This window comes from Oenanthe melanoleuca, chromosome 5 (assembly GCF_029582105.1).
Source record: "Oenanthe melanoleuca isolate GR-GAL-2019-014 chromosome 5, OMel1.0, whole genome shotgun sequence".
NCBI lineage: Eukaryota > Metazoa > Chordata > Aves > Passeriformes > Muscicapidae > Oenanthe > Oenanthe melanoleuca.
Window position 1 is genome coordinate 30,844,965 of NC_079339.1, and position 25,677 is coordinate 30,870,641.

Sequence of the window (25,677 nt, forward strand, 5' to 3'; positions counted from 1 at the left end):
AGTCTTAATTTTACTTGGAAATAGATTTTTCTGTTAGTAATTGTATGGATTTAAAGCCACTTACACACTTTTTCTCCATTATTAGTTGTACTAAGTTGTATTTATATTTGCAAGGAGAAAGAGGACACAGAAAAAGGTCAATAAATGGTTGATTGTTTTGGATATTGGCACTTTAGGAGCTCCTAGCTTTCTCAGCACTACCAGGACCTGAACTGGCACTGCAGGGTGTTGCTGCTCCAGGGCTTTGTTCCCAACTCACCACTTTGAGAGATCTGATTTGAGGACTGCTCCATTCAGGCTTCTTTGTTAAAGCAGTATAGCAAGTATCAGGCTTAACAATTGTTTTTTAACATCCACAATTTGTCATCATGCAAAAAGAGTTTCTAAATGTACTGTGGAAATAGGTAATCTTCAGCAAGGATTTTGCTAAACTGCTTACATTATGAAATGCCCATGCTACAATGCAGATTAAATAAAACTATATAAATTAGGGGAAAAGATGACATATGTCTTCATTCCCAAATACAGCATTTAGTATAATTTTTGAATTTCTCTAGCCTTGCATTATAAGGTTTTTTCATGTAAAAAGAATTTATTCATCTACCTAGTACTCTGTTCACTTTTCTGCACAGACAACTACATAGTTCTTACATTTTATTCAATAAACCAGAAAGAACTGTATTGATGATGAGATTTTAGTCTTCTCTTGGGTCTCTACCAGAGCAAACAGGTTTCTTCTATTTGCTTTTTTCCCGTTAAGGAAATCTGTAAAATTAAAAGGGAGAGAAGAGTGCTCCCTCTAGGTTTTAAAATCCCCTTTCTACTTCTCTTATCTTTCTCCCTACTTATTCATATTTCTTCAACTTCATAGCAGACTTCAACTCCAGCAAATCTAATCCTGTTGTCCTCTGAACCAGCTACATACACAGGAATACTGAGTGCAGAACTTATATGTTTATACAGAATTAATGTCTTCATATACTAACAGATATGAGATACCACAGATGGCATGTGGATGGAACTGTGCAATACCATCTAACCACAGAATCTGAAACTGCTGAGGCTACTTCCAGTGCTGTTTCAATTTGAGATTAAATACACTGGGGTCTGTAATAACAAAAATATGAGAGACATTTTAAAGAAGAAAAATCAGAAAGCTTTTACTGCTTAGAAGGGAAAAGGTCAGACCAGAGGGATGGATCATGAAATTTGAGGTTCTCACTGCAAAACAAAAAAAATCTGGTAGGATCTGCACATTTCAGATTTCCATAACTTAAAAAATACATTGACTCAGTTTATCTTCATGTTCCCCCAGTGCCTTCAATAACAATGGTCAAGCCTCATCTATTTGAACAAGGCAAAGACTCTGTAACATGCTGCGATTTACTGACTTAAGATCTTGCAAGAGCTAAATCCCTACAGTAATGACATTCTCTTAAGTCAGTAATACTGTAAATCCTCTAAATGTAGCTCTGATGTTTAGAGTGTTCATTTCTACTGTCAAAATGATGCCTTTAAATAGGCAACTTCTGAGTTAGACTTTTGTGGCTCATTTGCTGAAAAACCTACTTAGTTATTTATTTTGTTTGTTAGCATTTTTTCCCCTAAAATTTAAGACCTCCCAAAACTTTAAAAGTCTACAAAATCTGGCATTCTGAGACTCATTCCCAAATGGTGTTCAAAGATTTAAATTTTACTTGCCATCTTTGCACTTCTTCCAAGAGGCAAGCAGTGAACACAAGTATCTAATTACCACAAGGTGTTCTTTATTCATGCATATGAGTGCTTATAACATTCAATCAACTAGGCAACAGAATCACATTATGTAGGAATCATCACACAAAAAGAATAAGCATTATATTTTTATCCTATGTGGTATAGTAAAGCAATCTAGAAAGAATGGAGAGTGATGGAAATATTAGCATATACTGGTCAGGAAACATAGCTAAAAGCAATCAGTGTAAACATTGTCCTCAGAGTTAAATGAGTTGTGGTTAAGCAAACCATGTACTGAAGAAAATGGATATCATGACATCCTAATCTCTTGAACTAGCAAAAAAAAAAAAAAAAAAAAAAAAAAAAAATCAAAAAACCAAAACAATAAAACAACAACAACAAAACAAACACAGCTTTTCTATAGAGACAGACTGTCCATAGAAACTGTTCCATAGAATTGTGTATTCCACAATGGTGACTTAAAAGAAATGTATCACATGGTATCTAGCTTGTTTGCTAGTTTAAGAATTTGTGTTTAAAAGACTTTGTATGACAAGAATAGCAGTTTTGTGCAAAAAAAGTTAGATTCAATTACCATATAATTATGTACTTTCAGCATAGGACTAGAGGGTTTAGGAAATCCTGCATGTACTATTTATTGTCACAGTCTGATGATGTGACCCTGTCTGTACCCCTGAGGTTTGAGTGCTCATCTGTCTTACCTGTGACAACATAAAAAAGTTGTTTCCTTACACTCACAAAGTCTGCACGGCAAAAATTGCCAAATACACATTAAATATTCAGTCTTCCCTTATTTACATTGCTCTGTCTTCCATTCCCTTGGGACAGTAGACGTCAGCAGATCTGTATTTGGGCAGTCTCCTTTGTACATACAGTGCACACAGGAGGCACTCCTAAGTGGTATAAACTGTAAAACCTGGAACACAGTTTGAATAGCAATTGAACTTTCTTGAGAGCCTTTTTTTTTTTTTTTTCAGCAGGAAGAAAAAAAAAAGTAGATTCATTTAAGTTGGTTAAAGGATAAACATATGCATTTTAAACTATCTAAATTTAGCCTGTGATTCAATGATATATACATGTGTTTGCATATGCATGCATAAAATATATATGACCTTTTTTTAAAATGCACAATCAGATTAGGTTGCCAGTTTTTTTAAAAAAATGTTTCCTGGATAAGTGTAAGTAGTAGTAAAATCCATCTGTCAGAGCTGACAGACAGAATGGTGAACCTCAGGGAAAAATATGCCCAACATTTAAGAATTTGCATAAAATAGACTACTTGGAGAGATGGTTAAAGTTCTCCCTTCATATTGCACTATCTGCTGAGTTGGATGGGTCCCTGACCATAGAAGTGGTTGTATGCTAATGGTGAGTGCAGGTGAGAACTGGTTCAGGGAGGAATGCAATCATCAGCTACTGGGATAAATGCATAGATAACAGAACATTAACTAATAATTACACAGAGGTGGAGAATTGAGGCTTGGTAGCAGACTTGGGAGGAGTCTGCCAACAGCAAAAAATAACATAAATTAATATAATGGTGCATAAAATTAAATTTGGGCAAAAACTGAATCTCTGCAGATGAGGGAGGTATTCATTTTTCTAGAGGTCCAGAAAGCAGCATTTGGCAGGCTTACTGTTCTTAGCTGGGAAATTCCAGCTGCTGCAAGGAGTTCTGATTGTGGCCTCTTTCTACAGCTCTGTATCACTTAATGAATCAATGGAAATGATCAGAGTAAGCATATTATGGGTAAAAACCACTGCTGCAAAGGAATTTGCTCTTTAGCAGTAGCTGACATAGAACAGACACCTTGAACAACACAGCTAAAAATAATTAATCCAAAATTACTTCAAACTTTGAAGTATTAGAGGTAATGCTGAGCAGGGTGGGCAACCAGTGAATTGGTAATTACAAGGATAAAATTAATTGCCAAAGAGCAATGAATTAAAAATGGTAGTATTTCCTGGTTTCACTATGTATATTTGCATTTTAGTGTTGTTTTAATTTTTTAATGAAAACATATTTTTATAGGTTATATGACAGGATTTTCATGATGAAAAATCAGTAGATACCCACAAAAACTGTAGCACTGATCTGTGACAGAAATCAGAAGCACCAAAACCTGTCACAACAGGTTTGTTAACCTGATACAAATAATGTTCAATTACCTTAAAAATGGTGATTTTTACTTTTTCCTCTCTACTCACCTGAAATTTTCTTTGAATTTTCCACGTCATAATCATGTCAATTACAGATTCTGATGCTAGTGCCTCTTTTTAAAATGTCTTTTAAAGTTAGGGAAAAAGAAAAAAATACTTTAAAAAATTACAAAATTGTAAGTGCCATTATTAGAATCAGAGAAGGGCCTGGATTGAACAGGACCATAAACACCATCTAATTCCAACTCCCACATCATGGACAGGGATATCTTTCACCAAAACAGGTTCTCAGAACTCCATCAAATATGGCCTTAAACCCCTCCAAGGTTGCTTTTATAATGCTAAGCTATGATATGCAACAGCCAGGAATTGTGCTAATATCTGAAGTAATTCCAGTAAAATGTTCCAAGATGGATGTGTCTGTATATATGAAAGAGTATATATAAAAGAGGATATATGTATATATCATATAGAATATAAGAAGAGGTGCTATGTATCTTATGTCAGACATTACACTTCAGAGAACACACTAACTTCATGGAATTAACTGTTTTTTTCACTGCTAAAGTGGAGGCTATCATGCAGAAACAGACATTTTGGGGGATCTAATAAACCAGCAATGCTGTGAACAGGAGGGAGTGGTGAGTGGCTGCCATGCACGGCATACAGGAGTACCTGTTGCTGACAGATTTTGTTCTTATCTCTTCCATTAAATCCATGGCTGTTTGTACCTAAAGCATTCCAAAAGCAGGCTGATACTATGTTTTAAGATTACTGGAGAAAGGTAAAATCTTCAGTATCATTTCTGATTGAAACACTGCTTTTTATGCACTGGGTGTAAGGGACTAAGGTGGATTGGCACAGTCCACACTAAGGCTGTGTTTAGCCAATGTCAAAAAGTTCATAAAATTAGTTTAGGGAGCTTTGTTAGTGTAATTTTATATTTCACACCCACCTCTGAAATATGTGTGTGTAATGAGCACATTTAGAATGACCAGTAAGGGTGCCTTGGCAGAGGTGAAAACTCAAGCTTCTCACAGAGAGTCTGTGTCTGTATATGGGGGAAAAGACAAACAGCCCATTTTTTTTTTTTTTCAAAAGGTAGATCTGACCCACAAAATGTAAGGACAAAAAGATTTTTTCAGAGTGAAAGCAAACTTGGTACCCTCTTTATACCATTCTGTTATGCTTTAGACAAACAGGAGAACTGAAAGTGCACATGTTGGTAGTGTGTACCAGAGTTTCAAAAATATACAGAATTTTCTGTATGCAGGGATTATGTGCAGATGCACAGAATTGTTGAATTTCATTTAATTTCATTTCATTTGGAACTCCCAGCAGAGTCTGCTTTAAAGGATGATTTCACTGAACAGCTGACTAGTTTGGATGTGGCAAACAGAGATGAAGACACGTGGGTTCTGGATTGCAAACTGGGGCACTCAAACTCATTTCCTCATTCAAGTGAGAAAGAGAAGATCAACAGAAGTGTGTTGCATCTGAGCCTGGAACTGAATGTGAGTAGAACTTTATTCATGCTATATTGGATTTCAATAAGCATTTATTATATACTATTACATTTTTGGTATACATTTATTTCGGGTCAGTCTAAAAGCATGTTCCAAAATATCTGACAAACTGCAAAGTTTTGGATGGGATACAGTTTTCCAGATGGTCTCTGAGCCCATATGTCTTTGTGCAGCTGAGAGCAATACATATGGAAAATTTTTGAAATTATATAAATAGATTAAGATACATGATGTGCTATTTCTAAAATCTTGATGGGTGTTTTAGTTTGAGTTAATTCCTTCCTGGAAATGCATGTCAGGAGCAAGCTGTGTGTGTGCCTGTGCATGTGTGCACGTGTGTGTGACAGGAGCCTGTGTGCAGCCCAAGCACTGGGAGCCACGCTGCTGCTTCTCAGAGTTTTGGAGAAGCTGAACTGGCACTGGAGTCAGCCATGATTTTGACAGGAAAAATTTCTGAACTTCCTGGGGTATGAAACAATGAAGCTTCAGAGGGCAACCTGAGTTCATCATAATGTCAGGCCAGTTTAATGTAGCTGGAAATACTTACATGCTCCCAGGGTGAGCAGTAAGCAGCCTACAGAGACACGTTTTGGCAGTAGTTTTCAAATTGGAAGGAAAGGGAACAGAATGCAGAAGAAGAGGAAAGAAACATGGGAAGGGTTGAATGGCTGAAAGAAATTGCTTTGAAGACTAAATTGCATAATAGAGTTTGCAAAGAAACACAAGACAAATTTGTGTAAGAGTGACATCTACTGGTGGAAATAAAAGAATTTACTTAGAAGTAAATTTAAAATGCTTTTTAATGCTTACAACCAACGTTGATATTCTCTTGAGCTTGTTATAAAATTTCTTGTCCTAACTTTCTTTTCTTAAAATAATTCTTTAGAAAAATATTGTACCAGTGTGAAGGTACAGGTTTATCATTGTAATTGTTGAGATGAAAACAAAAAATTGAACTGAGAGGAAGTGTGACAAAGCTGTTATCACTGCTAGAAATATATGCTACAACAGGAAATATATCGTCCTTGAGGATTCTTTTTCTGCATTTAAAAGTCCTTGTATAGAGCAGAAGAAGTTACAAATGAAGGCCATTTAAGAGCAACATTTTGAGTTAAATAAGAGAAAATTATTTTTTTGAAGAAATATTTTATGTCTAAAAAATTCTGGAAACAGAACAACATTTTGAGTAAAGTAAGAGATGTCTGAGATTAGTAAACAGTTTGTTTCAACATGTTAAAATATTTTATGTCTAAAAATCTAATTAATTGCGTTAGGAAAAAAATGGAAAAATTTCAGTTTCTTGTAGTTAAAAAGGAAGAGTATTTATTATACTATTTTTAAATACTCAGAACAAAAGTCCTGCTTTGTATTAAATTAAAGGGTGCTGAACATGGGCTGATGGACTGCTAAGGACCCACCAAGACACTCTATCCTGCAGCTCACTCCCTGTGACTCTCTTTAGGACAGAATTCTGGTACATGAATTAGAATTTAGAAATTTTTAGAATTTAGAATTCTGGGTTGAATTACAGAGCCCTGGTATCTCCAAGATTATTTTTCTTCTTGAAGATGAGTCCGTGGGACTGAAGGAGGAGTTGCCAAAAGAACAGCAGTGAGAAGGCTGCTGCAGCAGTTGCTGCCATCAGAATCTGTTTGGACTGCAGCCCTGCTAGAAGTAGCCTATAAGAAAGATAGTGGCCAAAATCAGACTACATGAGTTGCTCTGTGACAACAACCCTTGGGTGTTCCCTTCCTCTTCAGGGTGGGATGTCACACCCAGATATTGTCTTCCCTATGCAACCATCAGACTGGACAGCAAGACAATTGTGGTAAAAAAGGAGCCAGTGTCTGGAGAGCAATTCTGAAGCTAAGGTCATGTTCCCAGGAAATAGCATCTAAAATGGACCAATTTATTTATTCACAGTTCCACTACACCCAGTCATGTTATCTATGGCCCTTTTCTGCTTTTAGAAGAAAACCTTTAGCCTGACTGATCAAAAGGTTGGCACTATTGTTTTAAAATGCTTATATTTATAATAACAATATGAAAAAGCTATTTACTGAAAACCTCTGCTTGCTCTGGATTAGGAGCACCCCACCATTAATGTATAGTGTAATTGTGTATGTGCATATAAAGATACACTAGTGTTTGCTTATGGAATTACAGAATCATAGAATTGTTTTGGTTGAATGGACATTATAAATCATATAATTACAACTCTCCTGCCATGGGCAGGGACACCTATCACCAGAGCAGGCTGCACAGGGCCCCATCCTGCTTGACCTTGAACACTTCCAGGGATGGGGCATCCAAATCTTCTCTGAGCAGCCTGTTCCAGTTCAGCCTGTTCACCACCATCACAAGCAAGGAATTTCTTCCTAATATCTAATGTAAGCCTACTCTCTTTCTCTTTTAAGCCATTATCCCTTGTCCTAGCAATACAGGCCCTTGTAAAAGTTTCTCTCCAGCTTTCTTGTAGCTCCCTTCAGATACTGATAGGTGCTGTAAGGTCTCCTCAGACCATTCTCTTCTCCAGGCTGAACAACCCCAGCTCTCTCAGCCTGTCTTCACAGGAGAGGTGCTCCAGCCCTTTGGTCATTTTCAAGGCCCTCCTCTGGAGTCCCTCCAGCAGGTCCCTGTCCTCCCTGTGCTGGCACCCAGAGCTGATCAGCCCTGCAGGTGGGGTCTCAGAGCAGAGCAGAGGGGCAGAATCCCCTCCCTGCCCTGCTGCCCACGCTGCTCTGGATGCAGCCCAGGACACACTTGGCTCTCTGGGCTGGCAGTGCCCATGGCTGGGTCATGTCCAGCCTCCCAGCCAGCAGCACCCCAGGTACTTCTCATCAGGGCTGCTCTCAATCCATTCATCCCCCAGCCTGTGCCCAACCCGGGCATCTTTAGCCACCTAATATCCCCATTGGCCCGCTGCTCCTGCTCATCCATTGTGTTATTGAACAGTTGTTTCTGTGTTTCTGTTAGCTGGAAGACAGTAGATAATGCAGATGAGAGAGAGAAACAGAAAGAATGAATTCTATGGTGACAGGACTTTTAAGTGAACAATCTACACCACAAGCATGAAAAAAAGATCCTGCATTAGATTTTAAACCTTAGGGAGGGAGAAGATACAGAAATATGGAACGTAATGAAACAAAATAGAAATGAAACTCCACCCTATTTTTTAGACAGCATTTAATCTCAGATAAAAAAAAAGCACATAAGTGAGATGTGAAAATGCAGCTAAAATTGCAATTAATAGCAATTACTTTAAAAATTATGGTAAATTAATGTCGATTTTATTTTACAAAGCTTTTTGTTTAAGCTTTAAACTACTGTATCATATTGTAGATGGGGAGCAAAAGACCTGTAGAAATGAAAAGAAGATGAAAAGAGAGTAACCTAGAAAAGGAAAAGGATTAAAAATTCATCTCTATTCTTTGTACCACTAAGTGCCAGCCTTTGTGCCTTAATGTACAAAGATCTTACTTAGCTTACTTACACAGTTTATAGTGATCTTCTGTTCCCTGTCTTTGTTACTTGTGTGTCTGCTCATATTAGCCAGATCAGTCTTTCATCTTTCTAGAATTTCAGTCTCAGATCTACCATTGCTTTTTTATATGGTAGGTTTTACAGGTTAATATTCCATACACTTATTTATACTGTATACAGTATGCAGTCCTGCAAAATAGTAAACTGAGTTTTTAATGTGCTTTCTGATTTTATTACAGTGCTTTTTCAAATCCTCTAAAGTAGTCCATTTCTCAATGTCAATCAGAATTTAGATGAAAATGTTAAAAAACATTTTGCATTTATACAGATGGATTTATATAGACCCCTACACCAATGTGTCTGGTGTCCACACATTCTGTTAGCATCATGTATTGCTGAATTCTGATAAGAATTATCAAGTCTATGTTTCTGTTGCAACATCAGAAATTAATTACTTAAATTTAAAGCGACTATGTTGGCGATATGCAATTCCTCAAAACTCACATAATAGTCTGAGTGAGGTAACAAGGCTGATAATAATGATGAAAATCAAGGCCTTAAAGATTTTCTTCTATCTTCCCTGCCTCTTCTATTTTAGAGCATTTAACAGGTTAAAATACTAAGTCTGAAATGAGGTAATCAGCAGGAGAGACCAACAGGAGAGCAGGGGCATGTTAAGACCATTATCAATCTGCACAGTAAAGGTTAGGCTGAGGATAGGGCAGAGGGCAGACTGTGTCAGCTGAACTTCAGATCAGTTCATGCCACCTCAGCAACAAAACAGATCCTGCTGCTTCTTATGGCTCTTCTGAAGCCTGACATAAGTGGTGCATATTTGATTCCATGGTTATTTTCTAGAAGTTATGCAAACTTTTCTACATTTGGGGTTCTTTATTTTGAAAAAAAAAACAAAACAGTAGAATATTTGTTTTCAGTTTAGCAACCTTGCTGTTTTGTAGAATGTCTTTCTGTCCTGTTCATGTTTATCTAATTTGTTATTACAATGATCTGAAAAGGCAATCTGAATAGATATGGGGTCAGGAAGTGTTGAGCCCTGCCATATGATAGTGCTAGAAACTAGACGACCTTATTCTGGCTTAATGTGTGTTGTCTTCAAAGCCAATTTTAAAACCTACTTCAGGTGAGTTTTTTAGACACCTCAAGAACAGGACTAGAGTGAGTTGTGGGTGTGACTTCTGTCTGTGATGAAATGTAGGTCAAAAAGGGTGTGGATTGTTAAATGTGCTTTAAACTGTAAGGAATGGTTATCCTTTTGTATAATTAGTGCATTGACTGCCTTGAAAGTTGCTATGACAGGTTTTAAGGGCTTTTCTGAGGCACCAGAGAGTTGTCAGTTTTATTAAGTAAAGAGGCTTGTAACATAATCATAACTGATTTTTTCTAAAGATTTTGAAGTTGTTCCTTTAGATGCAGTGTTACAGCCTGTTCAGGGAGACTTTCCTTATGAGAGAATCCACCCAGCATTAAAACACTTATGCCAACAAACTGTCTCCGTCTCATTTTATATCACAATGATGACCTCTTTTTTATATCAAAATATTAAGGGCACATACTGAAGTATGTATTTTACCCAGAAACACTCTATTGAGTAAGTAACCAATATGTATTTTATTATCAGCTATTCAACCCCTCAAAGGACTCTCCACTGGGCTGATCATCAGAATGCAGAAAGCAGATCTCTACAAAAGCCATATTTTAGGCTGGGAGTTTATGGACTGTGTAGTGAATTTCAGAGACTGACTGACTCATTCATGACAATGACTTTGAGTTTTTGATCATTTATCTGGATATATGCATAGAGATGAGTTTCCTTGCTCATCCTAGAGCTCAAAAAGCTTGAATGTTTCTCCACAATTCCTAGAGATTACTACAAAAAAAATTACTACATATAAAGCAGTGTTTTCTGCAGGCTTGTGACATTACCTCTGGTTTTATAGGTTAAACTTCTGCTTCTGGAGTTTTAATTATTCACTGTTCAACTCTGTGATTCCTAGCACCACAATATATTTTAAAACTTTAGCTTTACACTAAAAGCACCATCCTTTTCACTTCTTATTTGATCCTGGTCTTCTATATTTTGTTGGGATGTTGTTTAGACATACAGGATGAGATTCCTGTTTCAAGTCCACTTTTAAACTAAATTTTTCATAAGTCCCTTAAAACCTGTAAGGGACAGGGCTTTAATCACTAACCTTCAATTCATAGGATTGTTACAGCTTGGTGACCCTTTTTTATTACCAGGAAGTTTTATTCTAAGTGTGGGTTATTGTTAATATAAACAGATTAATGAATATTGTGGCATAATCTGAATCAGGATGTTCAGTTTAAAAGGTATCATGAAGTTGTTCATAGAGGTATATTTTTGTTAGTGACTAAAAAAACTATTCTTGAAAATGTGATTTAATGTTTATCCATCATAAGTTAATCAAACCCCAAATAAACATGCACATAAATAAATAAGCAAGACATAACCATACAATTTGTCAGAACAATGAGCAATTAATCATGTAATTGAACATAAAAACAGATGGACATTTAAATGTAGAAAACGTTGGTTCAGTATTGTTGCTTTGCCTCATTTATTTTGCCATAAAATGGAATTTAGAATTGCTTTAGATTTGCCTTCAAGAAATTTTGTCTTGGGGGAAGTGACCAGTGCTGAGGTAGATTCTTTCCACCTGCTTTGTAAATCCTGGTATTTTAAGAATAGGTTGGCATAGGGAACGATAAGGACTCTGTCTCTTTCTTTATGTAGAGCTTCATTTTGTGATATTAATCTACATTAAGCCTAGAAACCAGGGGAGCCATGACCTGTCAGTTGCTTCTGACCTTGGCACCTGATGATTAAGCATAGCGGAGAAGCAAGTCCAGAGCTTGCTAAGGAAAAGCCAGGCAGCAGGGCAGAAGACATTGCTCCATGTAAAATCACAGATAAAGATGGGAATTATTCCAATGCCCTTTGTCTATAGGTATGCATGCAACCCTGTAATTGAAAAGGTGTCTGTAAGCTTAATCTGAGCCCTTAGTATTACAATCTGATTTTCAGGAAATTTGTTCCTGCAGGAGATACCAATGGCTTTGCTTTTGCTGTTGACAAACAAATGGGTTTTGTACAGTCTACGTTTTTAAACATTAAACCAAAAGCTAAATATTTTGGGATATTTTGTTTTTGGTTGTTAGCTGTAATACTCAGCTTTTTAGTAAATGTTTTTTGGTAATCATATACAGCAGTGTGATCTGCAGTTGATTTCTCTGTGAAGGACAGCTTTCCCCATGTTGCTTTCTTAGGTTATTCGTCACAGTTAAATGGCTGACTGTAGAATGACCCTTTAACTTGGGTAAATTGAAAAAAAAAAAGTAGCAGAAGTGGAGAATTGTGATGGAAAGCTGCCCCAAACGTTACAGACTTTCTGAATGTCAATAGTGCTTAAGAGTATTTTGTACTTTCTCCATTTGTATTGATAAAAAAATACATAGTATCCCCGGCAGTTTCTGTTAACAGTTTTGTAGATTTCAGGTGTTCTTGTTCGTTTCAACTAAACAAATCCCACACATGAAGCAGTACAGTCTGTGAAAATCATCACAGAATATGTCAGCAGAGATTGTTCTGGTTCGGGACCGTCCCAGGTGGTGCCGGCAGCTGGGCAAGGCTGTCCGATTTCTCCACCGTGAACCTGGCGCTCCTGGGCGCGGCCGCGGTCTCCGATAAGTACCTGCGTGCACCTCTCGGCAGGAGCCGTGCAGGGCAAGGACACGGGTAATATGAAACCAGTCTCGTCGGTTTTTGTTCATGGCCCTGGAGGCTGAAATCTGCATTCCAGATGAAACCTCCAGCAAATCGGAAGGGAGTCTCTTTTTTTCCTACTTTCCTCGGCTTCAAGGGCGCTCACCCGAGTTGGCTCTGCCCGGCCGGGCACTGGGGGCTCGGCAAGGGCTCCAGGAGGGGGCACGGGAAGCTTCGGAGTCGTTAGCTCGGGTTTCCATTTGACGTTCTTTGGTGATTATGGATTTACAAAAGAAGTTCTTTATCCTGGTGGAAACACTATGCAAAGGAATCCGTCAGGAATTTTCTGCTGAAAACCACCCAGCGCTGGCGCACCGGGACAAGGAAGTAGGGAGCAGCGGCGGCGCGCTCGGCCCGGCGGGGCGGCTGCTGTAGCTGCTGGAGCTGCTGGAACTGCTGGAGTTGCTGTGGCTGCTGTGGCTGCTGGAGCTGCTGGAGCTGCTGGAGCTGCTGGAGCTGCTGTGGCTGCAGGGTGCTGCGGGCTCGGCGCGCCGGGAGCGGGGGGCGCGCAGCCCGTCGGGTCGCGGAGCCCCGGGGGGTTCATTGGCCGAGGCTTCAGCCGAGGTTAGTGCTGTGACAAACCCCTCCGAGCGGGGGAACAAGTTCCAGACGCTGCCGAGAACTGTTTTTTTTTTTCCGGCGGGTCGTTGTGCCGCTCCCTCGGCGGAGCGGGGCCCCCGACGGCCGGGGCGGAAGGAGCGGCGGGCGGCCCGGCCGGGAGCGCGGGAGGCGGCGGCCTGCGCGGGCCGGGTCGGGCCGGGCCGGGCCGGGCCGGGCCCCGCCGGCAGCCTGATGGCGCAGTGAGTGCGGGCTCCGCGGGGAGCGAGCCCACTCTCTACTGCGCCCAACATGGAAGAGCGTAATGGGATACCTGGCTGTAACGAGCTTGTAGACCTGAGGAACACAGCGGAAAGCGAACCTGACCCGCTCACTACATTTTCTGTGAAAACACTGTTTGGACTTACAACAAAGTTTGAATCTACAGCTCCCGAAGAAGAAACAGTGCTTAAAGCATTTCAACCTTTGCACAGCAATATAAGTACTCAGGCTCACAGCTGGCATGAGAGGAATGATAATGGATGTAATGAGGACTCAGAAAATCAGCACAGCATGGATGGTACCAGTGGCCAAGCTGACCCCATGTCTGGCAGGCAAGCAGGCCTGGAGCTGGACTTAGATGACCAAAAGGAATTACTTCTTCAGCATCTGAGGTTTGTTCAGACTTCTTTGTCTGACTCGGACAATGATGACAAGGATGCTATTCTTGTGCAAGGTACTTTGGTTCATACAACAAGTGACACAGAATCGGACACGGAGAATAAGGACCTAGACACCGATGAGAACAATGCAAGCAAATATGGGCTAAAGAATGCTGCTTTGTGTGCTGAGGCCTTGGACAATAGCAATCAAAATAAGGAAGAGTCAGAATCAGAAGGGCACAGCAACAGTGTTGACACTGTGGATACAGATGACATTGAGTTACACCCACCATTCTCTAGCCATCTCCCAAAAGAGCTGGATGGTATTCTTCTACAGTATGACTCCAATGGAAAAGACAAAATGTTAATGGATGAGCAATTCACTCATTTGCTTGCTACAGGGGAATGCCCTCAAGAACTTTCAGATGAAGAACAAAGACCTTCCGTTGATAATATATCACTCCAAAAAACAGCACTGGCTGAAAAGACTTTCCAGCTGCCTGCTTTCTTTAGTGGACTACGTGTGAGGAAAAAGGGACTAACCACAGAAGATGGGGAAACTGTTACAGAAATTAAACCAAGGGAGAATGATTTAGCTCTGCTTAAATTACGACAGCCTGTTAAGAAATCCAGTATTGCATCAGGTTTGACCATTAAAAAAAAATCATCTGAACCTAAAGCAAATCCTACTTTCCTAGAACAACTCTCACACTTGTTAAACATAGAGGTCTCCAAGAATGAAGATAGAACTGAGGACTCTGGTGAGGGATCTGGAGAGACCGAGGACAGTGATGAAGCTCAAGAGAACAAAGCCTCCAGCAAAAGAGAACCACGATTTCCCTCTGAGGAGATAAAATCAAGCCCTGCTGAATCTGCACTGGATGCCTTTAAAGCCTTATTCACACGACCTCCTAAGAAAGAAACAACTGCAGATCCTTCAGAGCTGGAAGCCCTAAAACGCAAAATGAGAAATGAAAAAGAGTCCTTGAAAGCTGTATTTGAAAGGTCAAAATCAAAACCTGGGGATGGACCATCAGACAAATCTGTAGGTTGAATTACTTTTTCTTCCTAAGATCTAGAAGTAGAAGGATTAAAAAAATAATTTCTTGCTTAAATATTGGTGGGGACTTAAGATCAAAATGTCAGAATTGCTCTTCTTTTGGCAATTTCAAATTTTGGATTCTCAGCGGAGGAGCTTTTGGGGCTAATTTGTCAGAATTTTTGATTGTCTGCAGTTGAAGCAGAATTTAGCCACAACTAATGGTGACAGTAAAAGCCTCTCAATTAGAAGTGAGAACTTAAAAATCAGTTTCTGACTTTAAAAGATCTCTACATAACAGTTCTCCGTATGTTAATTATGGCTTTACATTAGTTCCATGCTGCAGATATTTACTGTAATATTATTTAACAGTTTCTCAATCTCATTCTATTTTCTTTCATTGAGTATTTTATTTTTAAAAGTAATGTTTCATTTTACCTGTAGGAATAATTTTATCATAAGAGTTGATACAAGAAATTGTGGGTGATTTTCAGCTCAGTTTGTTCAAGACATAGAACAGGAAGATTTTTCTTACATGCATATATCTGGCTTTTCAAATATTGGTAAGCATTTATCTATATCCAGGTATAACTTAGTGATTTCAATTAGATAATTCGTTTTTGGTTAATATAAGTGTTTGCAAGGTTAATGCTCTTAGGCATATGGAGATGTAGTTAGTATATTAAAAAAATATCAGTGCAAAGTTTTCATACAATCATAAATGAGTTTTAATGTGATTTGAACTCTTTAATTAAATGAGTAACCTTTGGGTTGGCATTCCCCCAGCCCACAATTCTTACAGCCACATCTTTAGCAGACGTAATTAGCCCAGGAGACTGTTGTTGACTGAAGGGGGACTGAAGGATTCCATTTTCCATTTAAATCTGAAGCTACTTAAATTAATTTTCTGTGCTGGTTATACTTTCTCTAAAACTTCTATTCTTTCATAATATAAAAAAAAAAAAAAAACGTAAAAAAATCCTGGCCAACACTTGGGTAGACCGATAATACCAGTTTGTAGTAAATTACCTGTGGGGAGGAGAAAACAGGTATTCATTGGCTGTGGAATGTACAGCAAGTGCAGTCTGTGTGTGCCCTTCCCATTCCTGGCTTGCTCCTTCCTGCTTACACAGCGGCTGTGCTGGCGTCAGCCTTCGTGTGGCTCACAGCAAACCTATTTGGGAAGCTGTCATCACACACAGGGAGGGAGGAGGCACAGCAGTCAGCAGGAGTGGCTTTTATAAATGTCTGCTTAATGTCCGGTCTAGTGCAAATCTGTATTTTCTCAGGGCAAAGCTGGAATCCAGGGGTCTAGTCTTTCCTTTCCCTTGCTCTTGGGGTCATTTATGGGGCCATTTTCATATAGGGTTTCACTGTTGTTGCAGTTGTGTCTATGTGATTACTTGTGGTAACATGTTGTAAATCGGATTACAGAAATATTAGAGATACAAAAAACACCCAAAAAATCCCTGTAGAAGAATGCTTGTCTAGTGGGTCATTCCCCCTCCACCCCCTTCCCCATTTAAAGAGTTATTTTAGCGTTCCAGTTGACAATGCAGTCCCATTAACAGCTGCAGCATTACTTTGATGTGGCAGTATTACCTGGTATGTGGACTGAGCAATCTGCTGGGGGTGGGGCAGGAATTTCATAAACTAGCTTTGCTTCCAGAAAATTATATTGCCAAATGATGTCTTAGGTGAATTGCTCTAATGTTTACTTGTCAGAGGAGCATGCTCTGGGATATTTCTCTCTGGAAGATACAGGAAAAAGCCCCTAGCATTCGTGACCACCTCTGTGCTTCACCAAAGGATAGACAGCTCTCTACAGTGATGTGAACAGGTTCAACAAATCACTGCGTGTCACATGCATTATGCTACTTTTGTCCTCAAAAATATTTTTCTACATTGATTTATTTGTGTCCCTTCCAACCAACTGAGCAGTGTTTCAATCAGTAGAATGAGAAGATAATCTTTCTGGAGCACATGTGTAGAGCTGAGCATGGCAGTTGCTGTTTGGACTCAATTGATACTGCAGACTTTAATTTTTTCTTGCGTAATTTTTAACAGCCTGACCTGAGTCCCTCAGAGCAAGATGACAAGACTCCAGGGAGACTCCAGACTGTCTGGCCGCCACCAAAAGCAAATCATGAAGAAGTAAAAGTAGGATTAAAGTACACAGAAGCAGGTAAAACAAAGAGGTGAAACATTTGCAGAAATCAGTTTCTGACATTTTTAATCTTTTTTTAATACAGAGATGGTCATAAGTCACAGTATTTTCTTATCTGGAAAAACAGACCTTACATTTCATATGTGTGGTTCACTGCTACTTGTTAATTCTGCACCTGATTTTTAAATGTAAATGGCTAAATATGTGTTGAAATCTACTAACTTGTCTGTACAAATTCATGAGGAAAGAAGTGGGGTTTTTTTGATAAATTAGGTTATCCATTTCCAGTGGGATTTTGTTCAAATTAGTGAGTGACAGATAGGTGAATGCATAGCAACATGACTGCCTTTTCTGATGCCTTGGTTCAGGGGGCAGCTCCCTGCTGAGCTCTGGTCTGGCTGCAGATTTTCTTCTGGTATTGTGCAGAATGAAAACACCATTATTGCAGCATGTGTATCAACAGAGAAATGCTCATATCCTGTTGGGCCACTTCTATAGCCACGTATATTGTCCTATGCAAGTGCATGAGAGGTTATGTATGTCCAAAGTGCAGTGCTAATTATCAGATAAGCTTTCCAGGGAAAAGTATTCCTCAGGGTTTTTTTGATATTTAGATATTTACATAAGATACTTACAAGGGAGAAAGTGATTATTTTATCCACAACTCTGGTTCAAATTTATATTCTTGAATGTGAAACGGGAAGTCCATTCAGAAATTAACCATAAATGAGGAATAGTCTGAAATATTAAAGGGAAGGACAATAGGCCATCTCTTCTTCAAGGACCTTGAGATTGAGAACATACAACCTCAAAAGTGCTAAGTGGAACTAACAAAAAGCTTTTACTCTACTTTGCTGTGAGGAATTGTTCAGAGTAATGCTGTGTGGTTCCTTCTGATTCTAGTGGATATCCATCTGACCTTGAGAAACAGTACTCCTATTTGTTCAAATTGCTTTTTATTATTTAGTAATTCTTTCCTTTTTTTCAGTTTTCTCTGCTTTAATCTTTCTGTTTTTTGTAGAGTGGGAATAATATTGGAAGTGCAAAAGTTGTTGGAAGATTGAGAAAACTTGGTTTTGACAGAAACAGCATGGTTCTAATAAATAGAATTGAATTTAATATATAGAATTGAATTTATGGTGCATCTGGTTGATCTGAATTTGGGAGTCTATCATTTAGATGACCAGGACAGGTATTCAGGTGTTGGCAAGTTGATGTTACTCTTAGATTTTTATTACAGACTATATGCTTGCTGTATCTAATTTTACCCAAACAAATATTTTTCTTTCTAATGACTAATCATCTGTGCCAAAAACATTTGCTTAAATAAATAAAGAAAGAAAACTGAATTAACAAAAGTTCCAGATTCTACTATTTGAAGAGAAATTAGGTCATGCTTTCTTGAAATTTGAATGGGAAAGACAGACTGGCTTAGAGCCCATGTTAATTGTTACTCTTGTTACTGTGATATTTTGGGTGGCAGTGTCATCAACATGTTGATGGTTTGTGTGCTAAGTCAAATTTTTATAGACCAGATTCTGCAGTTCATTAGTTGCTCCAGTGTCTGGCAGAGGGATTTGAATGAAAACAAACCACTGGTGATTCAGCTGGGATGAGATGTAAGCAGCGCTTTTAAAGGAAATAGGCAAAGACTATGTTTGCATGTTGACTATGTTAAGACCTCAGTAAAGTTATAGGTGTGCCTCAGAGATTGGCAGGTTTGTTTCTTTCAGCTGCTCAGGGATGCCCAGAAAGCAGTTGTAAGTTGCACATGATGAATCACTTACATTGGCTGTTCTGAGGACTTGCACGACTGTTTTAAAGCATTATGCACAGGAATGAATTTATAGAGTCTCCAAGTGAAGCAAGGTACTGTTCATTAGCTGTGATGATACAGTTATGAGAATAGGACCAATGTTGGTTTTATTGCTGGGGTTTGTGGTGTTTTTAATGAATATGAATGTGGCAATACAGCAAAACTTCTAAATCTTCTCTCTGACAGTAGTAGGTACCTTCAAAGTGCATGTCTATACTGGCATTTTCCCTCATGCCTTTTTGCATCCAAAATTCCCTTCCAGCCACCAATACTTTAGAAGCTTCTTGATCCACTTTTAAGACGTGGGCTTCTTGAAAATAAGCTATAATGCAAGTTAATCATCTGTGTTATTTAAAGTCACTGGCTTAAACCAAAAACCCTATTTCCTACCTTAGTGTCTTGTCCTGACTACTGAGATCAAATGAAAAATTAATGATCTCAGAAAAGTGTTCAAAAACTGCGTGTGGCAGGATGTTTGTGATTCCAGTCTTTCTCCACTGATGTTCCTGAACAGATGAATATCTATATAATGAAAAATGCTGAAGTGGTTCGTTTTAGTAACTTTCAGTCAATAATTTATGTTAGTGTTTTAATTTGTGTGATTAAGGGTTTCCTCTATCAAAACAATAGGGATTTATATAAAAACAATAATAAGAGGATGAATTATTAGGTAAGTATTCATTTAGCACAGCTTTATTTTAGGTGTAGACAAAATATATGTTCACATCCAAGGATAAAGTTGTCAACATTCATCTTTGTATTTCTAACAGGGTACACAAATATGTACATATTTTATGAGGTAGCATGTTTGGTTTTTTCTCATTTGTCATGATAAACTAGGATTTAAGTAAGACTGAAAAATTGCAAGTTGGAATAGAGTAATCTTTTTTGCAATTCTACACTGTCTTTGATTTACTTTCTTCATCACTGTGCAACTATGACAACTATGGCAGGAAGGTAGGGATATTGAGGGAGCATATTCCTGTCTTTTTGATCTTTTCTCACCTCCTTGTCATGTTTTTCCTCATTGTTCTTGTTGCCTAGTGGAAGCAAGAAATTCAGGCTTAATTTGGCCTACGCAGCAGACATCACAATGACTCATAGCAGCTTGGAGGAGTAGCTAACTCCCTTCTGAGGCTGGTAGTCTGGCTTGATGTGTGGGAAACCAGCTGAAAAGCACATGGACATAACAAGGAACACGTGTGTGAGGCTGACTAGGCCTGTTAGGAATATTAGAAGTGAAAGAAGATAGGGATACTACTGAACACCAGATTTTTTTTTTTATGCATTTGATAACTGCTTGTGCAGTCATAATATTGTCTCCTGCAATATCCAAATCTTGAGTGGGTAATTTTGAATTGAATGAATGGTGTTGCAATATTTTAGTTTAACTTATGTTTTCTTAATTCTTTAATGCATGTGTTTCCATAGAGCAAGTGACTTTGTTGTCAACTGGCTCTCTGTAATTACCACAAGCTTCTTGCATGATTCTCTAGAGAAACTGGAACTTCTTTGAAGTGTGTCTGAAATAGCTGAAGTCCAGAAAGTCTGTGGTATGTTTATGTTCTGGAAGGCTAGAAAAAGAGTACTTTCTGTGCATATATTTTTGGTCCTAAATTTCTATTTCTCTCCTTTCATTTAAAGTTGTTTTTCGTTTTTCCTCATAATTCTTGGAGAGACTTCTCACATTTTTAAGCATGAACTCTGGCAGAAGTTTAGATATGTCAGCCATTATGTGTGTGGTGAAAATATCTAGCCAGATAGGTAATTCATGTCTCTACTGAAGAAATTAATCTGTGATACTACATCACACTGAATCCACATATAATGAATATCTCAACTACTGTGTATGACTAGGTCAGCACTTGCAGACACATGTCCAGGAAAAGGTGTTTAGGCATGGGTTCTGCAGCTCATAAAACTACTTATATTTGAAGAACAGTCTCCATATTAGGTGGTATAGTTATACATATTCTGTTATTTCTATTAACAATACCACTTTAGCCTTCAGGATCAAACTAGTCTTCTCATATACAACAGAGAGTTTAGTCTTTTGCTTAGCAAAGAGAAGTGTAAAAAGTAATGAGAGAGAGAAGTATTTGACATTCCTGCAGGAGAAAACGTTAAAAAAAGCCACTTGGAAAATTAATTAATTTAGTGAGGTTTTTTAATTTTTTCATTCAGTGTTTTCTTTTTAATTCAGATGTCTGTATTTAACATTCTTAAACCTCATTTTCTCACAGTCTGCCTGTTCATCAGCTTTAAATCTCCAGTGAGGTAATGCTGTCTCTGTGGTGCCACAATTGCTATAACAGTCTGTGATGATGTAAACACGATTTACAGAGTAAATCAGAAAAGAAAAAGAGGAGGTGTCTGATAAAGGACTTATTAGGCAAAAAATATCTGAATAAATGGTGAATGGAATACAAAATAATGGCAGAGGTTTATTGCTAGGTCTCAAATATATCAAATCCTTGATTCCCTATACTCTTAGTTTCCAGCAAGAAAATCACTTTATGGCCATGATGTAAATGCAGGGAATAAACATCTTATGTGAGAGAAAGAGGCATAATGGTTGGAACAAAAGGATGAGAGATAAGAGCATTATTTCTTATCTTTTTTTAACATAAGCTTCCTTTGTGGCCTTGAACAGTTTGTGTTTGTCTTTAAAAGAAAGACAGTGCTTGATGTTAAGTGTCCTGAAAAAAGTTGTTCTAACAGTGTCTACCAACAGTTGGTTTCATCCTAATTAAAAAAAAAAAAAATTAATTTAAGTTTCTTTCATTTCAGTTTGGTGTTTGGGGTTTACTTCCAGGATTTTATTACAAATTTTACTGTAGTGAACTAGATCATGCAGCAGTATAGCAAACAGGATATTTTACATTGCTTTGTAGGTAGTGCTTTTGTGATTGGATCAATTTGATGTGACCTCAGAGTGCATAAAGCTTTTGTAAATTATTTTACTGCAGTTTACTTCATTTATTGTAGCATGACAGGTCCATGTAATTCGGTGATTCATAATCAGACAGATACACTGGTGTATTTTTGGGAAGCTGAGGGTTTTATTACAAGCCTTATTTTGGTATCCATGCTATATTCTAGAGTACAATGATGTTTTTTCCCCTTACTTATGATAGCTAAAGCAAAGATTTCATGTATTTAGAAAGTATCGGGTATAGTGCTGCTCAGAAATCTCTACAGCCCCAGAGAGGTGGTACATGTACTGATCACTACAGCAGTCACTTTTCCAAATATCTTGCAGCACCATGTGCTAAGATTTACTTTGAAAATACTAACAGAAACCATGCTCAGAACCCATCAAACAACAAAAATACCCTTTGCTTTTCCCTTTCCATCTCAGCTGACACTGTCATTCATGTGGTGCCTTTGAGATATGAACAAAGAGATAGGCACCTGGGGATGATTAATATTTGTTGTTAAGATGTTTGTGTTCCATTTTCAGTCCTTTTGGCTGCTTTCTGGAATGGCTTCAGGAAAGTTTTGGGAACCTTTCCAAGTTTCAGTTTATCCATCCATAAAATTAGGATAAGAATTCTGACCTATTTTTCAAGTCAAATTAAATTCCCTTTCTGTTTATAAGCTCTTAGTGTTAGATAGAGATGCAGAATAGGAAGGAATAGTGACTTTTTAAACTCAAATCTTAAAAAACCCAGACCAACAGTTACAGAATGGTGGCTGTACCTAAGGCCATGGGATAAAATGTCCATGCTTTCCCATACAATGAGGATTATAGTTCTATGAGGTGAGAGGGAGGAAGAGTTATGCTCCAGTTTTTCAACAAAAATCATGGGTTTATTTTTGTTATGCATGCTGTCTGTAGAAACATAGTAATTTTAGGAGACCTATTGTTTTTGAGTCTGGGTGCATGTTTTGCAGCAGGTGCCTGACAAGGACAGGTTTTACAGTATCCAAGGCCATGTCTGGATACACACATATGTGTAGCCATGGGTACCAGCATGCTTAAGATTCACAGACACAGCAGTTTTGCTCCACTCGAAGTAGAAAGCTGATTTCTGAGTTTAATGTTTTCTTTCCTAGTGAGAAGAGTAATCTGTTGCCTGAATATAATGAAGACAAATTGTGTGAATTATTTCTTTTACTGTAGTTTTAATTTTGAAATGTAGATTGCACTACAGTATACTACTTTTGAAATGTAGACTGCACTGGACCTGAGCAATCCAATTTTGCAAAGACCCAAAACAGTCACAGGGTTTAACGAGATGATGCTTGTTATATAATTGAAACACAGTGAAAGAGCAATTGTGTACACAAGAAGAATGACTTTGTAGTTTATTTCCATGGTTCTGTTTCAAAATATATGAAGCCCTTTGTGTAATACAAATGCCTCTGACTTTTACTGAATTCCCCTTCCTGTTCTTCCGTCTCGCTGTTCACTTGTTATGATGCTTTCTGAAAATTTGCACCTGCATTTAGAACTGTTTTTTAGATTTCTTCTTTTCTTTAGATAAATTCAGTACCAGCCATGCCAAGTTTGCTCTGTCTGCTATGGCACAGACATGTACTCTGTAATAAATCTGTTCCTCATGTTTGCTGTTGGAGAGTTACTTGTTTACCATATTGCATTGGTGAACATGATCCTGTAATAGATTGGTTTTGTAAATACGAAGTAGGACATTTATTGAGGAAGAGTTAGTGTTGAATGTCCCCAGCAGCAGTACCTCTAGTGTTGCCTTTCTGCGAGGGTGAAATGACAAGACAAACTATTCATCTCTGCTATCAGGTAAATGAACTGTAACTGTAACCCCTCACAGCTGAGGAATGGTCAGGCAGATAAGTTGCTCAGGTGACTGCTTTTGAATAGTGCTTTATACTGCTTTGCAATCAGAAAGAGGAGTTACTGTTTTCCTCATCTCCATAACAGACCATCAAGGGGGTGCTGGTTTTTCCATAGGAAGCTGGTTCTCTATGGATACAGTTCTATTATTCTTGGGAAATTTGGTGGCTGTTGTGAAGATACTTCGTGTCCTGTAGTAGGTTTACTCTGGTGTCCTCTGTATTATTTAAGTACCTGGACAGTATTTGGATACTGGACTACTGCCTTGTTTTGTACTGCTTATTTTCCACAAGTCCCTCTTCATTTGTCTGCTTTTCTCATATCTGCCATATTTTCACCATATCAGAATCTTTAAGGTGTTGAGAATGTTTGAAATTTTAGGTTTGGAGAGTTCTTCCTTGTCTTAAAAAGGAAACAAACCAAAAAACCAAAACAAAACAAAAACAAAAATTAAGCTGAAGGATGTCTGCTCATTTTCCAGTCTGTGGATTTGGCATCCTTACATGTAATAATGTTATTGATCTGTAAACAGTTTAAGTTCAGTGGGAAGTAAAGAAAAGAGGATAGACAGGAGTGGATGGAATGGGGTTGAGGGAGGGGGGATTAGAATCATGTTTTAAAACAACACACAGTATTATTTTACCCAATCCCCTATCCCTAAAAAATAGGTGAAAAATTTTGTGAATTTATTGAAGCATAAATAAATTTTAATTTCCTAGTTATAAAAGTTATTAAATGCAGTTATGCTTTATAAAAAACAATCCAAGACTGAAAAAATTAGATTTTAAAAGATTTTTACTGACATAAAAGCCTAAAATCTTGCTGCTGTTTTGTGACTGTAGCCTGAGAAAGCCTGGAAGGTTGCATCAATACATCTGTACAAGTAAATAAAAAGTCATTTAAAAGGTGTAGCTGGGGTGAGTAGGTTCCCTTCTGACACCCAGTGGTTAACGATGAGAACTACAGGGGGAAATAGAGGAGGAAACAAATGCTGTAGCAAAGGGGAATATTGAATGTGGGACCAAGGGTTGCCATGCAGGGAGAAAACATTAAGAACCCCTCATTATTCTGAAATTTAATGAATCAGCACAATTATAAGTTAATGATTTTCTTTATACTACAGGGTGTGGTACATCTCAAGAAAGGTAGATTGCACTCAAGTTTTCCAGCTTTTGTTCTCTAATTACTTTTAAATTGTGTTAACAGTATTTTGCATGTTTCCACACACCGACTTTAATATGTATGGCTTTTTACAAAATTGAGTGTACTGACCAGAAGTGGCTATTTAGGTCATTTAACTTCAAAGCTTCTGCTTTCTACATGAGGTTTTGAGATTATGGCAGAGAAGTTTCCTAAATTGCTGTGTAAAGTTTGAGGAGTAACCCATCTACCTGAAATGTGAGTTATGGAGATTTCTGTGGGAAAGGTTTTCATGTAAGATTTTATTTAAAATTATTTAAGTAGGTAAGTTGTTTTATTATCAAAGAAGAAAAGGTAATTCTTGCATAGCAGAATTGTGAACACAATAGAGTAATACTGAATAATATTTAAATGTATATATTTGCTTTTTGCAAGTGTTTTGAAGAATGAAATTCTCCCTTCAAAACTTTGTAATCCACCCTAACTGGTATTTCTGGGGTTGTAGGTTGAATTTTCAGGTCACCAGATTGACCAGTGAATGTGAAGAGTGCAGCACACTCAGTATTTTAAGACTTTCATGAGCATGCATTGAGTATACTTGTAAACATTTTTGCTACTTTGTGTTCAGACTAGTTCTATGTGATGATAAAACTGAACATAAATTAGACATTTTGATTACAAAGGTTGTCCAAAACATCCACATTTTATTTCATGTTCAGTTTTCTATGTATTAGGCAAAGCATGCACGCATTAGTGTGTATTTTCTTTGCAAAACAGTGAAGTATGCCT

At 38.0% G+C, this 25,677-nt stretch overlaps 1 protein-coding gene across 2 annotated transcripts in view; it reads left to right on the forward strand.

Moving 5' to 3' along the window:
- Positions 1-25,677, forward strand: part of FMN1 (formin 1) — a 168,983-nt gene that overhangs the window by 33,008 nt on the left and 110,298 nt on the right. The window contains exons 3-4 of one of the 2 annotated variants that reach the window (XM_056492805.1): positions 5,236-5,411; positions 17,017-17,134. In XM_056492805.1, coding sequence (XP_056348780.1) covers positions 5,236-5,411; positions 17,017-17,134 — 294 coding nt within the window. Of the gene's footprint in view, positions 1-5,235; positions 5,412-13,281; positions 14,956-17,016; positions 17,135-25,677 lie in introns of those variants that run through there. The other variant, XM_056492806.1, reaches the window with a different exon arrangement.